This window comes from Chionomys nivalis, chromosome 18 (genome assembly GCF_950005125.1).
Source record: "Chionomys nivalis chromosome 18, mChiNiv1.1, whole genome shotgun sequence".
Taxonomy (NCBI): domain Eukaryota; kingdom Metazoa; phylum Chordata; class Mammalia; order Rodentia; family Cricetidae; genus Chionomys; species Chionomys nivalis.
In genome coordinates this window covers 15,277,180-15,293,727 of record NC_080103.1, presented here as the reverse complement: position 1 = coordinate 15,293,727, position 16,548 = coordinate 15,277,180, and the positions used below count along the sequence as shown (strand labels likewise).

Below are 16,548 nucleotides of genomic sequence, written 5' to 3'. Positions count from 1 at the left end.
AGTTAGTTCAAAAACAGTAATTATTGTCTTCTGTTGATGGTGGGAATAAACTCTCAGGTAGATCCAAATTAATGTGCTTTTTAAAGGGTGAATATTCAAAATGCTCAGTATGTTCAACAATTGAATGAATATATATCATTGAATAGAACATATCTTCATGAAGATGCTATATATTATCTGTTAATGCTGTAAATTACTGTGAACACAAATACAGGTCCTGCTTTGCTGTGTGGGTAGAAGGATGCGTTCTGCTCTCAGGGCCCATGGTAAACACTGTTGCAGCTGGGCCTCCACCCTTGCTGTGCAGCACACAGCACATGTGGAGATGAGGAACAGTGTGTGTCACTAGATGATTCCAAATAGCATTGACTTGACTTGGAAAAGGCTTTTTCTATTTACATATGGGCTCTATTTTACACGTAGTTTTTTGTGTGTGCGTATATATATGTGTATTTTTTAATTAATTTATTTTTTGTGGCTTTTTTTTTTTTTTTTTGAGACAGGGTTTCTCTGTGTAACAGCTCTTTGGCTGTTCTGGAACTTACTTTGTAGACCAGACTGGACTCTAACTCACAGAGATCTACCTGCCTCTGCCTCCCGAGTTCTGGGATTAAAGGTGTGTGCCATAACCGCCTGACCTTGTATTTATATTTTAATGTGGAAGTCCATTAAATTAAGATTTTCATGGGAAAAACACCAATAATTCCCTGTAGTTAATCATCTCAGGAGGCCTTAGGAAAAGGCCAGCTTCCACTTCTGGCCACTGTGAAAGAGCATTACTTTTTAGACAGCCACACACTGCCCACTTTCCTCCCTGTCTTTACACTCAGAATCTACATTTTTATAGGAGAAAATAAATAAGTGCTTTGGTTTAAATTTGCTTCCATTTCCTATTCCGTTTGCTTTGTGCAGAAATAAAACAGTAGTTAAAAATATTGATTGAAGGGATAAAGCCAGTCAAGAAGAAGTTACTGCTCAAGGCTGTTCAATAAATATAACTAGTTATTGCTCTCCCCCCCTCAAGACTCCTCTGTTTTTACCTCCAATGGAACACTAATTGTCTGCCCCGCTTCCCTGATCCATCACTGGAAGAATGAAGTAGAGAAACGTGTGCACAGCAACAAACTCAGAATCTGTCTCTACCATGGGCCAAACAGAAGTCGGCAAGCCAAAGTGTAAGTCGGGAGTGCTTGGACGCATCTGCAACCCATCTAAGAGTCCTTTTGCCTTTCTGCTTGCCCGTTCCTCTTTGTCAGGGCTAATGATGTGTGTGGAAAATTTCAGTCTCCTCGTCAGACAGCGTGCACTCAGATTCGGTTCAGTGGTTTTACTTTGCTGCCTGCTGGTCACTCACTCCCTGGCCAAAGCTGCCGGTGTGAGTGGCTTGTAGTGCCTGAGCTGCCTCCAGGTGGCAGCCACATCCCCTGCTAAACCCTGGGGAATGGAGAACTGAGGTCTAATTCTAGAACTCATTTTCCATTTCCCTGAGTGTGAAAGGAAGCACCTGGTCTTCCGTGCTGTCTCGGTAGCATCTGTCATTCACCTACTATAGGCCGTGTGGGTATGTGAGTGTTTATGCTGCATTTTCATACATAAACAATTCCAAAAGTTTAGACTTAAGAGTTTTAGGTGCAGAATTGTTAGACTTAAGTTAAAATTCTTGAAAGGGGATGATTGGGCAGGAGAAAAGATCACCCTAGATGTTAATTTGTATCTTTGGTTCTGGAGGTGTTGGTTTCAATTTCTTTCCAATGCAGAGGTGGGGTGGGGGAATTGAATACTTGGAGCATTCTGGGTAAGCACCTACCACTGAACGACATCTAGACCTGCCTGTTAATTTTTATTTATTTATTTATTTATTTTGGTTTTTTCGAGACAGGGTTTCTCGGTGGTTTTGGAGCCTGTCCTGGAACTAGCTCTGTAGACCAGGCTGGTCTCGAACTCACAGAGATCCGCCTGCCTCTGCCTCCCAAGTGCTGGGATTAAAGGCGTGCGCCACCACCGCCCGGCTCCTGCCTGTTAATTGAAAGGAACTGTTTTCTGTTTTTAACTGGGATGTGAAAATCTGAGGCAAATACTTGCTGTTTAACCAAGGATGAGAGCATTGCTGTTCCTCCTCCCATGTGGGCGCTCTCCAGCCTTTGCTACTGGATATCTTGTGTCCCCCAAGACTGTACAGTTGTCATCCAGGGGTCAATTACCAGATTGGTGACTTTTATTTTTAAATATTTTTTTAATTTTAAAGGTTTGTTTATTTTTTTCATTTTTAAAGATGTGTTTATTTAATGTTTATGAGTGTTATGTATGTGCACCACATGCATGCAGGTACCTGTAGAGACCAGAAGAGGGCATCAGAGTCCCTGAGACTGGAGTTACTGGTAGTTTCGAACCACGCAGTGTGCTGGATAGCAGCAAGTACTCCTAACCTGAGCCGTCTTGAGAGTCTGACCTTAATCTGACAACACACCTGTTGTCATGGTCAGTGCACTCCTGGCAGGATGCAGCCTTTGCTGTCGCCCGCTTCTGCTCTGAAGCCTTAGAAACAATTGGAGCTCACTTGATTTGCACTTTGAGCACAACGGGCTTGTCCTCAGAGACATCAGTCACTCATATTTTATGCTGAGGGTTCATAGACGGTACTGCCATTTGGAATTAGGTGTATCATTTTACACCTAAAGAGTTTATTGCTGTCTCTGAGGTACATGATATTAAATCTATTCAAATACGATTCCTGCCTTTCCTAGGAGCCTTTGTCTGTAGGAGGTGAGCTGAACGCTTACTAAGTGAAGCTCGGAAACCCAGGCCGAGTTGATGGGTTTTCACAGACCTGTTGTAAAGTGGTAGTGAGAAGGGACCGTTGGCATCGCCCGCCTCAGATCATTAGATATCAGTTTCCAGCCCTGCCCTACTGTGTTCTGACCAGGTCACTGCAGACTTACTGTGACTGCAGCTAGAGATTTTCTTTTCTAACTCACTGGATGGGAAGCGCTCTGGCTACAGTGAACATACTATAGTAAAAATGGTCACATTGGTAAGAGGTAGAGAACTTTGGTAGAAAAACCTGCCTCATAGTTCATATGTTCATACACATAGAGGGACAGGAAGAGTGCATGTGTGTACCAAGGACATAATTACTCAGTGTCAGTTCTGCTTTCGTTTCTTCCTGCCCTATGTTTTGTTTCTGCAGTACTGGGAGTTGAACCCAGAGCCTTGAGCATACTAGGCAAGCACCCTACCACTGAGCTATTCTTTCTCCCCAGTTCCCTGGGCCTTTTTATAAAGAAGTCAACTCTACCTGTGGCAGGCTCCAGGAGGAATGTTTACTGTTTGCTTTGTATTGTATCCATGCAGGCTCTCTACATACGACATCGTTATTACTACTTACAGCCTTCTGGCCAAGGAGATTCCCACAACGAAGCAAGAGGGAGAGGTTCCAGGTTCAAACCTCAGTGTGGAGGTGAGGCTTGGGGATGCAAGGGAGGAGAGACTTGGGATGCCAGGGAAGTGAGGCTTAGGATGCCAGCGAGGTGAGGCTTGGGGATGCCAGGGAGGAGAGGCTTAGGATGCCAGCGAGGTGAGGCTTGGGGATACCCAGGAAGTGAGGCTTAGGATGCCAGGGAAGTGGAGGTGGAGGCACACATAGTCTAATGGGAGAGATAGCAAAGGTATTTTCCTGCAAGGAGAAGAATCTTCCAGATATTCCACCTATGGACACGAGTCTTTCTTCCCACTGCTCTTTCTTAACCTGGCCAAGCACCCAGTGATAAATTAGTACTTGGCACAGAGTTCAGCTGTTTTTAGGACTAAAGGAACATGCCCTGTAGTTGTGGTAGTGATAATCACACATGGATGCAGAAGAGTCTCATTCGCTGTTTTCAGCTCTGTGGGGGTATACTCTCTTGTATTTTAGTTTAGTTTAGTGAATGTGTGTTACCCTGTATTGCCTGCCTTTTCTCTGCCTCCAGAAAGGGCCTTGCAAATAATAGGGCTACAGGGCGGAGACTGAAGGATGACCTGGAAAAGTTCTTAGTTCGCAGGCAGATTCAGGGACTCGTGGCTGATGTGCAGGCTTTATTGTATAATTTTGTGAGGATTTCTCTATTTTGGGCGATTTATAGAATATTTCCCCAGCTCACAACCAACCTCAGTGCCTTTCCATGGCACTTGAGATAAACCCCAAATTCCATTACATAATGTCAGGTACCTTCCAGTCTTGCCCTCTCTCTGGCCTTCATCTCTCCTCACCTGCTCCCTCCCCATGGCACTGCACACTCTGCACACCATCACACCTGCCACCGGCTGGTTCTCTCTGGATATACTGCTTACCCACCCCCCTTTCCTCGGGTGCATCTTCCCTAAGCGCTTTCAGGAAGCCTTTCTGGAAGCCTTTTTGCACTGTTCTGTTCATCGTTTGGATGAGTCTCCCTGGCTCCTGGTGCTCACTCGGTTGTGGCTGTTCAGCTGGGGGGGATGGGGAGGAGAGGAAGTCCTGGTGCAGCAGACTTGCTCCACCCGGTAGTGAGTGACTTCTGTATTCTTCATGCTCTGCCTGCATCTCTCCCTGTTGCTGGAGTTTGAGTCCCCTGAGGGTGTGAGCCTGCCTTTATATTTTTGGATTAGCATCTTACAACTGAAAATAGGCTTGTAGTCAATTTCGTGGATATATTTTAATGAGCGAGTGAATTTTCAGCCTTCTACCTAGTGTGTTCCTGGCCAAACATTGCTAATACTGCTGAATCTGGGTTGAAAGAATAAATGAAAACTCAGACTACAAAGCATTTTACCCTTGGGATTTTAAGTTCAGAGACAGACTCTTAAGTGGCCATTTATTTGAACTTTTTGAGAAGTTCGCCCTTGGTTTCTGAACTTAGTTCAGTGGTAGGGTCTAAGCAAATTAGAGGGTCTGCAAGGGTGCTCAGCACTTACTGGTCGTGTCCCCTCATCTCCTTGAGGAACATGCGTGTCCCCATACTAGTGTTGGCTATTACTTTGTCTCTTCCAGGGCATCTCAGCACCTTTGCTTCAGGTAGTCTGGGCTCGAATCATATTGGATGAAGCTCATAACGTGAAGAACCCTCGAGTCCAGGCATCCATCGCTGTGTGTAAGCTACAAGCTCAAGCCCGGTGGGCTGTCACGGGAACCCCCATTCAGAACAACCTGTTGGATATGTATTCACTATTGAAGTGAGTGACCTCTTGGGGGTCATTAATGTGAACCCCATCCCTAGCCTGCAACCCTTCATCGTTATTTCACGTGTAATGATGAAGCTTGGTGTGTGTGTGTCCAGGTTGTCTTGTGTAGCAGGTAGCAAGCTTTAAAGGGAAAGAATGGATACACATGAGAAAGTATTGTCAATTCACAGGCTGATACCAGTATTTTATATTTATGTAAAAGTACAGAGCAGCTTGAGCTACCGTTCTTCAGTAGTGACTGTTTTAGGCTACTTTGCTTTAAAATACTTGGACTAAGGGCAGGATTGCAAACAGAAAAGAATGCCGATTTCAAAATGCTTATCTTTTCAAAAGTGCCCATAAAAGGCTTTGGCATTTCTTTGCTAACATTGATGCTTTAGTAATAAATTCTAGCTGTGTATGTCCTGTGGTGACTGTTTTCAGTGTTCATGTTGAATGCACATCTTTACAATGTCGTTCTCCTGATTGGCATGTGTCTGTTTGGCCTTAGACATTGCTATGGAATTCATTTTCAGGTGGGATGGGGTGACAGAGGTAGCAGTTCTGGTTTGTTTTCATTGTGTCTTACTTTGAACACTAATTCCATCTTCTCCCTGCTCTTCCTGGTTCTACAAAAGGTTTCTCCGCTGTTCCCCGTTTGATGAGTTCAGTCTTTGGAAGAGTCAGGTTGACAATGGTTCGATGAAAGGGGGAGAACGGTTAAGCATTTTAACCAGGAGCCTTTTGCTGAGGAGAACGAAAGACCAGCTGGACTCCACCGGTAAACCTTTGGTAACCAGATTTCTGCCTATCCCCAGTGAGGCCAGGGAAGGAGGGTGACCAGGACCTCAGGTAGACCAGCCTTGTGTCAGGAGCCTGTCCCTTCTAAGGAGACCCTCCTTAGAGCAGTCCCCGATGCTGTGTTGGCACAGTCCTTTCCAGAGAAGGGAGCTGCTGTCCAGAGGTTGGCATGAGAGGGCCAGTGTGCTAGGCGTCTGCTCTGAAGATTCCGTTGGTTTACAGAGCTTCCTCCTCCCATTCCAGGTGCCGCTGCCCCAGCGTAGATCTCAGCTGCACCATTTAAAGCTTTCTGAGGACGAACAGGATGTTTATGACGTCTTTCTTGCAAGGTCCAGGTGGGTGCCGTGAAGAAGCACCTTCTCTGGTGCTTTGGTTTTCCCTTTCTTGGCTTGGGGAGAAGTCTGGACTTAGGTTTCCTTCAGTTTCACGTATGATCCTAACATGTTACATCTTTATATTCCGGAAAGCCTCCAAACTGCATTTTTTCTTATTGCCTTTTCTCCTCCCTCCCTTCTCCTTGATTTTTCTCTGTCTCTCATACACATTGTAGGCAGATTCTTGACCCGACTTTGAATTGGTTTGTTTACATAGAAATCAAGCTGCAGAATCTCTGCTCTTTGGGGGCTGTTTTGGATAATGACTCTCTTTGACCTTTAACCTGCCACCCAGCATCTCACTGGATCTCAAATCAAAAACAGCTTTGTGATCTTTGGTATTGTTTGTTCTCTGCACTTTCTCCAGAACTCTTGTCATTCCCGGAGTCTCCGTTTGCTCCCTTCTGCGTGGTACTTTCCGTTTCCAAGAATGGTTTTGTCTTCTTATACTTTATACTTACTACCAATTTCAAAAGTTTTGTTTTGGAAATAATGATACTAATTGATTATTGCTTTGTCTCTGGCTCCTGTTTGCTGTGAGCTGAGTGAGCATTATTTAACCAGTGCATCCTATAACTTGCCCAGACCCTGCTCCAATTTAAGTAGCAGCCGCTGTAAGCAGTCTGGCTTTAGTGACCGTAATATGTGTATTTCCTTTCTTGTTCTGAGATAGGTCAGCTCTGCAGTCCTATCTAAAGAGACACGAAGGAAGAGTCAGCCACCCTGGAAGAAGCCCTGATAATCCATTCAGTAGAGGTAAGCCAGGGACATTCAAACATGTAGCCACTGAAAGGGGACTACTAGCCGTTAAAATAGCAGAAACAGCTTATGGGCCCCAGGTACTAGAGAGACTACATGTTAGCAAAGCTCGTTAAGCCGGAAGCAAGTACACTGATCTCAAAATGTAAGGACTTCTTTCTCTTTTTTAAATCTGCATTATTTAAAATATAGGCAAGGCGACAGAAAACCCCAGTACTTCATCTGACTCGATGAGCGTATGTCACAAAGCTGTTAAGAAGGCTCAGCTGATGAAGGTGCTGGGCACCAGGCCCGACAACCCAAGTTCAATCCCTGGGGCCCATGTAGTGGAAGGAGGGTGGAGCTGAGTCCTTAGGGTTGTCTTCTAACCTCCACGTGCATACCATGGCACACATAGCACCCCAAAAACTTTTTCTTTAAAAAGTATCACAGCTAAATTATTGAATCTCAGAACAAAAACAGGCTAACCAGCCTCACTCAGTTCCCAGTTCTTCCCAGATTTCCCTATTTTAAATCCTGCCCTGTTTCCGGGGTCTTGTCTTCTCTCTTGGAAGTGGCGCAGGAGTTTGAGTCCAGTGTGCTCCCGTGCTCCACTCCAGCAGACTCACAGAGACCCAGCACCGTGCACGTCCTGTCCCAGCTTCTGCGACTCCGCCAGTGCTGCTGCCACCTCTCTCTGCTGAAGTCGGTGAGGGAACACGCTGGTCCATGGGTTCCAACTTAGGGGTCAAATGACCCTTTCACAGGAGCTGCCTGGATCATCAGAAAATACAGACGTTTACATTATGGCTCATAACAGTAGAAAATTACAGTTATGAAGTAGCAATGAAAATAATTTTATGATTGGGGTCACCACAACGTGAGGTCACAGTCTGAGGACGGTTGAGAACCACTGCTACAGTCTGCTGTTACCTCTGGAGTCCACCATAACCGGGGCCCAGGCTCTCAAGTGAAGGAAAACGCTGATCTGCAGGACTTTAATGGGTGGAGAAGAGACTCATTTCTTATACTTTATATAAATGTTTGTTAATTCTCATGATTTTCATGGCAACGGATTTACTTATTTTTTTTTTTTTTTATCATTTTTTGTTTGTTTGCTTTAGGAACATGCTGTTTTAGACCAGGGAGTGACGTTGTGTTAAGGAATCCATTTGTGAATGCTTTGGTGTCACCGAATGTCATAAGCCTATGTGGTGACTGTCGGTCAGTCCTGAGGCTTATGAACGCTCAAGCACAAACCGAAAGGGAGCTTTACTCTAGACAGAGGCGTATCTAGAATCCTCACTACGGCATTCCTCCTTTGACTGTCAGCTGCAGGAACTGTGAAAGCAGAATGACTATGTAACCTGGCTGACAGGCTTGAGCTTGGTGAAACCCTTCAGGGTCATGCTTCAGGCAGGGCCTTTTCCATAGTATCAGAGGTAAAAAAGATACATTGCTCTTGAGTGTTAGAAATCAGCTGGAAAGAAAGCTGCTACCTTCTGTCCCATTCCCACCCCTCTCTCTGTTCTTCCAAGGCCCTGGACCCGACAGAACTGGAGAGTGAAGGCCTCAGCCTGTCCCTGGAAGAGCAGCTCAGCGCTCTGACCCTGTCCCAAGTCGAGGTCTCAGAGCCGTCAGCCACTGTGTGTCTTAATGGCACATCCTTCAAGGTGGAGCTTTTTGACAACACACGAAGGAGCACCAAGGTACGTTCGTCACCTCTGTGCTTTCCAGAAAGGTGGACTTACCTTTCTTGCCTGTGTTGGAGTAGCTCACTTGTGCACATGGGACGAGCAGGTGAGAGCGAAGTGAGGCCTCGGCTTCTAGAGCCTGCTCTGGGCTTCAGGCCGCACTTGTCAGAGAACTCTAAGGCCTTCCTTCACGGTGGGCTTTCAGAGAGTGATTTGGGACAGCTCTCATCAAGGAAGAGTCTCTGTCACAGAATACTGGCTGCCACTTTATGCTAGGAGCGGGGGCTGAAGGAGCAGTTTGTGCAGGGAAAGCTTGGAAGGCAAACTGCAGAGACATGGCCCTGGAGACTAGCGTGCCAGCGACAGTGGTGCCGACTTGTCGGATGGCTTCCTTCAGGGAGTCTTGTTTTCTCAGAGTGCCGACTTCGTTAGTCATTCAGCTCTAGTTCATAAAAGATTTTTAGGGCTAAAGGGCTTTATTATAGGAAGACAAAGCTATGCTGCAACCAGAGGCCTGCCTCTCTGTTGGCTAACAGTGTGCTTCATTAGCCCACTACCCTAAAGTAGGGCTGCTTTCTCCACGTACCCTAAAGTAGGGCTTGCTTTTCTCTGTTCCAACCTTAAGCTCCTTTCCCAACCTCAGCCGCTCTTACCAAAGCTTTTCTAAAGATGTGAACTAGAAAGGAAGTCACTGATGTAACAGAATCATACCAAAAGAGAAATGCGCCTCTTAACTAAAATCTAAAGTGTTTTGTTTGTCTGTTTGCGTGTGTTATTTTTGTGTGCATTCCTTGTCAGTTGTGGCAATCAGAGGATAGCCTGTGGGAGCTAGATCTCATTTTTTTTTTACCAGGTGAGGCCCAGGGATTGAACTCAAGTTGTCAGGCATGGCAGCAAGCACTCTTACCTGCTGAGGCATCTTGCTTTCCCTTAGCTAAAATTTTAGAACATGGACCTAGGTATTTACCATAAGTAACTGAAGAATAGTAAGAGCTCTCAATGTGACCAGATTGTATATTCTGGCATCATTAGAGTTAGCTGCTATGGCCTTTCCTGTACTCAGCTTCTTAACGCGAGCCCATTGGTAGATTCTAGTCGTGTTGGGCTTCGTGTGGGCAGGAAGCAGCTCAAAGGCAGCAGAGCTCTTGTGCTTTCTTCTGTGTCTTTTAGCTAGAGCCTTCCCTCTTCCAGCCATGTTCTAGAGGCCAGCAACACAAGAGTGGGCCAGATGAGTGGCGTTCAGCTCCTCAGAGAAGCTGATGAACTGGGGGTAAAGGATGATGGCTAAGCAATGACTGTGACGTGTGATCAGAACCAGGACAGTAGAGACAAAAGCGGAACATGTGGTAGACACCTGACCCACACTTAAGTTAGGGAGGCTTTCAAAAGGTGACACCCACGATACCCAGTTAAGCCCTGAACAATGACAGTACCAAATAGACAAACTAATGTGGCAGAGAGAGATCTCACAGGGTCCTGTCACAGCACAGAACTATAGGCAGCCAAGGACAGCTGCTGAGAGATGGAGCAGTCTCTCCCAGCGATGTGACCCCTAATTAGTTATCCAGTCCTGTTGTGAGTCAGCCCTGTCATGAGTACTGCATGAGCTGGGACCTTGGTGGATTAGAACCCCAGGTGGGAGACAAATACACCATGCAGACAGAGCTTGAGGGTAAAGTTTACTGAGATGAAGAGAATGGGGGAAGAAAGAACAGGAGACAGAGATGCAGAGAGAGAGAAGAGAAAGAAAAGAGAGAGACAGAGAGGGAAAGAAAGCTGCCTCCTTAGAGAAATAAATGGCAGAAAGAAAGAGCGGGAGTAGATGAAGCTTGTCTCTTAAAGAGACCTTTTGTGCCTGCATATAGACTAGGACCAAGGTACTGCCTGGGTACATCCTGCTAGATGACAGGGCAGGCCAGCTTAATGCCTGAAACCTACCAAGCCCTAAAATCATATACACAAGATCTACTAAATGGACCACATAGGTTATACTGGTATATTTATGTGTGTGTATAACAATAATAAATAAAAAGAGGCCATCAGTTTGAGAGGGAATTGGGGAATGCGTGGGAGAGGTTGAGGGGAGGTGATGTAATTATATTTTAATTAAAATCAGAAAAAAAAATTTTATACAAAAAAATGACATTAGGCTGGCATGGAAAATGATATTCTGAAATAGAGGAACCAGGTATGGCCTATTGAGTAAAGAATTGCAGTTTGATTGACATGTCCTTTGAGGAGGGCTTAGTGAAGAATGAGCAGAGGTCAGAGAAGATGGACCCGGCAGGTCAGAGGGGCCTTGGACTTTATCCTCAGTGGGAAGTCATGGAGAGGAGGGCAGCCTGCTTACATTTAGAAATAGCTTCTGTCCGCAGCCGAGTGATGGACAGCCAGGCCAGAAGCACAGAAGCCACCCAGGAAAATACCTCTAATTCAGGAGAGAAGAGACAGAAGTGAATGGCTCAAACTGCAGTGTTGTGTGACCTTTCCCAGGTGTCTTCTCTGCTGGCAGAACTGGAGGCAATCCGAAAAAGCCCAGGGTTCCAAAAGAGGTGAGTGCCATTTCACTACGAATACAAGGAAGGCTGAAGTTTGCGATGCTCTCAAGTCTTAGCTTGAGTCATGCCCTGCAGAAAGCACTGAGGTTATGGTATGAATTCCTATAATTTATATCTGAAATATTGTGATGTGCATTGACCGGGGTCCCTGGTTTACCACACCCCTGCGGATCGGGGTAAGGTAGGAATCTGAAAGAGTAAAGGAACAGAAGCGTGGAAGGGGAAGCAGGGAGCCAGAGCTCGGACATCCAACAGGGAGGAGCATAGTGGGCAGCTACTGAGCTGCGTACGCTGGGCTTACAGTCAAGTGGGTTCATGTGTCATTTGCTGTGCCTTCACATGTATATGTAACACACAGAGATGCATCTGTATTACATGATTGCATGTACATGTATGAAGTAGTTCTCTATGAAAATTTAAAGCCCTGGTTAAGACATGCTTGGGGTGAGCAACCTAGCAGCTGTTCTGGTGGCCACAGGACAAGTAGCTCGTGGCCCTTTTCTGCAGGACAACAGGTTTTTGGATGAGCACTAGGGCACCAAACAGAAGTCAGCTGGAGGCATCCTCACTTTAGCCCAGGCAGTCCTGTTCTTCTGACTAACACCAAGTGAGAGTGAAGCTCAGAAATAGATGGAAGGATTCTGAAGCGTGACCTTAAATGTATGCCCATGTTAGCTCATGTCACTACCATGAAAGGTCTCACAGGAGACATTTAGAAAGCAGACAGATTGTATGGCTCTGGAAGCTTTAGTTACGAGATGGTCCCATTGGCTTATGCTGTTGGTGACGGAGCAAATGGCATTACCAGGGGCACATGTCAGAACAAGTAGTCGCATGTCAATCAGGAAGCAGGGAGGAAGAGGTGAATTCTGCAGTCCGCTTAGAGGACTGCCTCCCCAGGCTCCACCTCGTAACCATTCCCGTTAACAACAGGGATTCTCCTTATGTGCCTTTTGGAACTAACCTTGAGACTAGTGGTGTTGCAGCCTGCAGAGGAGACTGCATAGTCTTGGTGGCTTGTGTTTTCTTCCCCTAGTGTCATTGTCTCTCAATGGACCAGCATGCTGCAAGTGGTAGGTCTGCACCTCAAGAAGCACGGACTGACTTATGCCACCATTGATGGCTCCGTCAACCCCAAACAGAGAATGGACTTGGTGGAGGCATTCAACCACTCCCGGGAGCCTCAGGTATGAACTAGGCCCCACAGACCCGTGCAATTGGTCTCGGTTATAAAGCAGCGTAATGTAGCAACTCAACTTCAAAAATATTGTCTTGATCCTTCCAGATGTTTATCATTTATTAGACATTTACTGGGGTCCTCACCAGAGTACTCTAGAATGAATAACCTACGAGGACTAAACTGAAGAGTCAGCAGGCGTGGTTGTGATCAGGGGAATCTCTGTAGAGGAGGAAGCCTTGGCAGGTCTGTGGGCTTTTGACTGAGATGCAGAACAGGGCCGTGTAACAGGTAAGGATTCAGGAAGCACTAGTCGAGAGGAAGGAAGGAAGGGTGACTTAGTGTGGGGGGCATGGTCTTAAAACTAGTCACAGTTTGGTTAATGCAAAGTTGACCCCCTCCCCAAGGAACTGAATTATAGTGTCCATGTTTTTTGGCAGACTGCTTTGTGAGGTCGACTCTCTGTGGGAATGTGAGCATTTTTTCAAAGATGAATGTAAGAAATAGCATCTTAGCTGGTGGTGGTGGCGCACGCCTTTAATCTCAGCGCTGGGGAGGCAGAAGCAGGCGGATCTTTGTGACTTCAAGCATAGCCTGGTCTGCAGGGCTACTTCCAGGACAGGCTCCAAAGCTACAAAGAAACTCTGTCTCAAAGAAAGAAAGAAAGAGAGAGAGAGAGAGAGAGAGAGAGAGAGAGAGAGAGAGAGAGAGAGAGAGAGAGAGAGAGAGAAAGAAAGAAAGAAAGGGCATCTTAATGTTTCAAAACATTACACTGGGGGAATTGAAAAGAACATGTTTCTTGTGTTTTGATCTTCTTGAACTAGAGATGGGAAGATGCTGGTTAGCTCTTTCTGTCCCTACAAATACCTGGCGTAGAGGGAAGGGGCTGCTTTTGGTTTGTGTTTTTGGAGGTTTCAGTAGTGCATGGTTGGTCAACCTCCAAAGAAAGTTCCCAATGTCCTGAAGATGAGTAGTACCAATTCCATAAAGTTCCACCGCCTCTGGTCTAGCACCATGATGGGGACCAAGCCTTTGCCACCTGGCTTTTGGAGCGCTGAAGACCCAGCCTATGGCAGATGATTATAAGACCAAGTGTGCGGAAGTTGATAGAGTGTTTCCTTCTGCAGGTCATGCTAATCTCCCTCTTGGCTGGCGGTGTGGGACTCAACCTGACCGGAGGGAACCACCTCTTCCTTTTGGACATGCACTGGTAACCAGGGTTTTCCTTGAGTTGCTCTCCCTGCTATGCTGTCTGACCTCATAGGTTGTGTGCCCTTTTAGGGAGTCGTAGACACATTCTGTGTAGCCGTCTAAGTGACCTGTAAGACCTGCTGGGGCATTTAATAACTACTTCCAAGTAGTTCATGGATTTTATTCTTCACTAACTTCTTATAAAATCTAACATCTTTTTTTTCCCATAAAAATGAGGAACACAGGAAAAAATAAGAAACCGGATATGGTGGCACATGCCTTTAGTCCCAGCACTCGGGAGGCAGAGACTGGTGGATCTCTGTGAGTTCAAGGCCATCCTGGTCTACAGAGCAAGTTTCAGTTCCAGGACAGCCAGGGCTACACAGAGAAACCTTGTCTTACAAAACAAGAGAGGAGCACAGGTTTTTCTCATGACTAAGAGCTACATTGCTCAGTTTGATGTCCCTAGAATACTATTTTCCAGACATAGTTGAGGAGCCAAGGAAGTCTCAACCTTTGTTACACCAGAAAGAAGAAGAGGGGTTTTCTAACTGATAGAAACACTTATGTCCAGCCTTGGGCTTCACTGTGTGTGGCGCCAGCGCCTTGGTGCGTGCTCTGCTTGGCACAAGACAAACGAGGTCATGTGTTGCTAAGTGAACTCACAGTGCCAGTTTTTTACTTTCTACTTATGCAGACCAGGTTGCTGTGGAGGGCTTTGTTTTTGTTCTTTAGTGCTGGGAACTGAGCCTGGGGCCTTGCACATACTGATCCCAGCTCACTTTTCACTTTGAGATAGGGTGGGGCTTCACTAGTTGTGCAAGCTGGCCTTGAACTTGGTCTGTAGTCCAGGCAGGCCTGGTCTTTATGCTCTTCTGCCTACTGAAGTCGCTTCGATTTTAGGCCTGCACCTTCATACTTTCTTCCAGGCGCTGCTGTTTCTGGGATGATGTGTCTAATTCTCCACTCAGCCTCAACCAATGCTGTTTTTGTGGAGAATGTGTATAGGTTTACTTGGGCTTTTCACATACACAGAAGTGAGAAAAACATACTAGGAATGACACCAGTTTTGAGATGGAGAGATAGTACTCAGATTCTAAAGAGGAAGGATGAGGTCCAGTTAGAGTTGAGAATGAGAATCTATAAGGAAGAGAACAAGTTCTACCTCTTTATTGACCTCACTGAACACTAAAGTTGAAAGAAATATTTGAGAATATAAACCCGCTCTTGTTTCCAAGTAAGTTGTGAAGTGTGGAGGGTGTTGTTAGATCTGTCTGGTCATCGCTGGTAAAGACTGGATAGGAGTCCTGTCCACATCCGTCTCTTGCAGGGACTGACCCATGACAGTGCTAAGAACATTGGAAGCCTGTTCCCAGTTTCTCAGCAGAGGGTAACTTTTAGGTCAGTTCCTTCTAGAATGGCGTTGACAGACTTCTGTAAGCATTTCAGCTTCTCAGGGCACATAGTTTTCTGTTGCGTATTTGTTTTTCGAGACGGGTTTCTCTTTGTAGCCCTGGCTGTCCTGGAACTTGCTCTGTAGAGCAGGCTGGCCCCATACTCAGAGATCTGCCTGCCTCTGTCTCCTAAGTGCTGAGGTTAAAGGTGTGCACCCCCACCTCTCAGTTCTATTACAGATTCATGTTGTCTTCTTAAACCCCTTTGAAAACGTAATGCCTATTGTTAGCTAAAGAAGCATACAGAAATGGGCTGTGATTTGGCCTTGGCGGTAGTTTGTCAGCCCTGTGTGCAATATTGGTGTTTCTGAGTTACACCTCTCTAACAGGAACCCCTCACTTGAAGACCAAGCATGTGACCGAATCTACAGAGTAGGACAGGAGAAAGATGTCGTCATACACAGGTAAGCAGAGGCGCCAGGCCCTTCTCAGCATCTTCCTTCATGAAAGCCTTCTCTGGGGAGTATTTTCATAGACTAGGAAGTGTGGCGACCCCGCACTAATGATGTTCTGCGGGCACACCTCAGGGTCACTGGTCAGGAAGGGAAGAAGTAATCTGAAGCAATCTGAGGTAATCTTGTTGGTCAGGGCCAAGAAGGAAGCGAGTATGGTGACAAGCCACCGCTCACCGAGGAGACAGCTGCGGAGGGGTCGCTCCTGCCCACTGCCGCTTGACATTTTTACCTTTCAGTGTGGCGTAGTCTCAGTCATACAGAAAAGTTGCAAGGAAATTATCAGAAAGCTCGTGTGTGTGTGTGTGTGTGTGAGAGAGAGAGAGAGAGAGAGAGAGGTGATCAACATTAGAATGTTAACGTCAGTGTAATACTAAAGCCTGATCAATCCATATTCGGTTTCATCTCTCCCAATGCTGTCCTTCCCACATCCTGTGTAGCATTTGGTTATCGTGACTTTGTATGCTTTAATCTGGCACAGTGCTCCCCTCTCTGATTTTGACATTGCCTTTGAAGGCACACACAGCCTGTTTGCAGAGCGCTCCTCTTTGGGGCCTGCATGGCTTTGGAAACATCAGAGCGTGCCCCTCTGCTGCAGTCTACTCTCCTCATGGCCCTTCTTTTGCTTTCTTTGCATGAGGGGTCTAGTGAAGAGTTCAGAGGTCACAGTCAGTGCTGCCTGCCTCCACCCTTCCTCAGTCTTATATGAAGTGCCTTCCACCCATTTCTATGAGCTGTCCCTGTTGAGGGTCACTAGTGACCTCCAAAATTTGCCACATGCAGTGAATATTAATTTTCCTGTCTTATGCTCATTCCATATTTTCCTCCACTAAATCTAAAATCTATATTTTTAGTTCCACTGTCTTCTAAACTTCCAACCTGGGTATCCAGATCCCTCTAGCCATCTAAACCTAAGCAGGCAGGCACTCATCTGTCT

At 46.1% G+C, this 16,548-nt stretch overlaps 1 protein-coding gene across 3 annotated transcripts in view; it reads left to right on the top strand.

Annotated features, from left to right (window-relative positions):
• Window positions 1-16,548, top strand: part of Ttf2 (transcription termination factor 2) — a 32,756-nt gene that overhangs the window by 13,698 nt on the left and 2,510 nt on the right. For all 3 annotated transcript variants that reach the window (XR_009058694.1, XM_057794228.1, XM_057794229.1), the window contains exons 11-22: window positions 1,025-1,175; window positions 3,352-3,457; window positions 5,003-5,184; window positions 5,811-5,964; window positions 6,217-6,308; window positions 7,021-7,103; window positions 7,661-7,794; window positions 8,624-8,794; window positions 11,273-11,331; window positions 12,374-12,524; window positions 13,642-13,724; window positions 15,489-15,563. Coding sequence is in view for 2 of the 3 variants with exons in the window: in XM_057794228.1 (XP_057650211.1) it covers window positions 1,025-1,175; window positions 3,352-3,457; window positions 5,003-5,184; window positions 5,811-5,964; window positions 6,217-6,308; window positions 7,021-7,103; window positions 7,661-7,794; window positions 8,624-8,794; window positions 11,273-11,331; window positions 12,374-12,524; window positions 13,642-13,724; window positions 15,489-15,563 (1,441 nt within the window). In the remaining variant the exon portion in view is untranslated. The remainder of the gene's footprint in view (window positions 1-1,024; window positions 1,176-3,351; window positions 3,458-5,002; window positions 5,185-5,810; window positions 5,965-6,216; window positions 6,309-7,020; window positions 7,104-7,660; window positions 7,795-8,623; window positions 8,795-11,272; window positions 11,332-12,373; window positions 12,525-13,641; window positions 13,725-15,488; window positions 15,564-16,548) is intronic.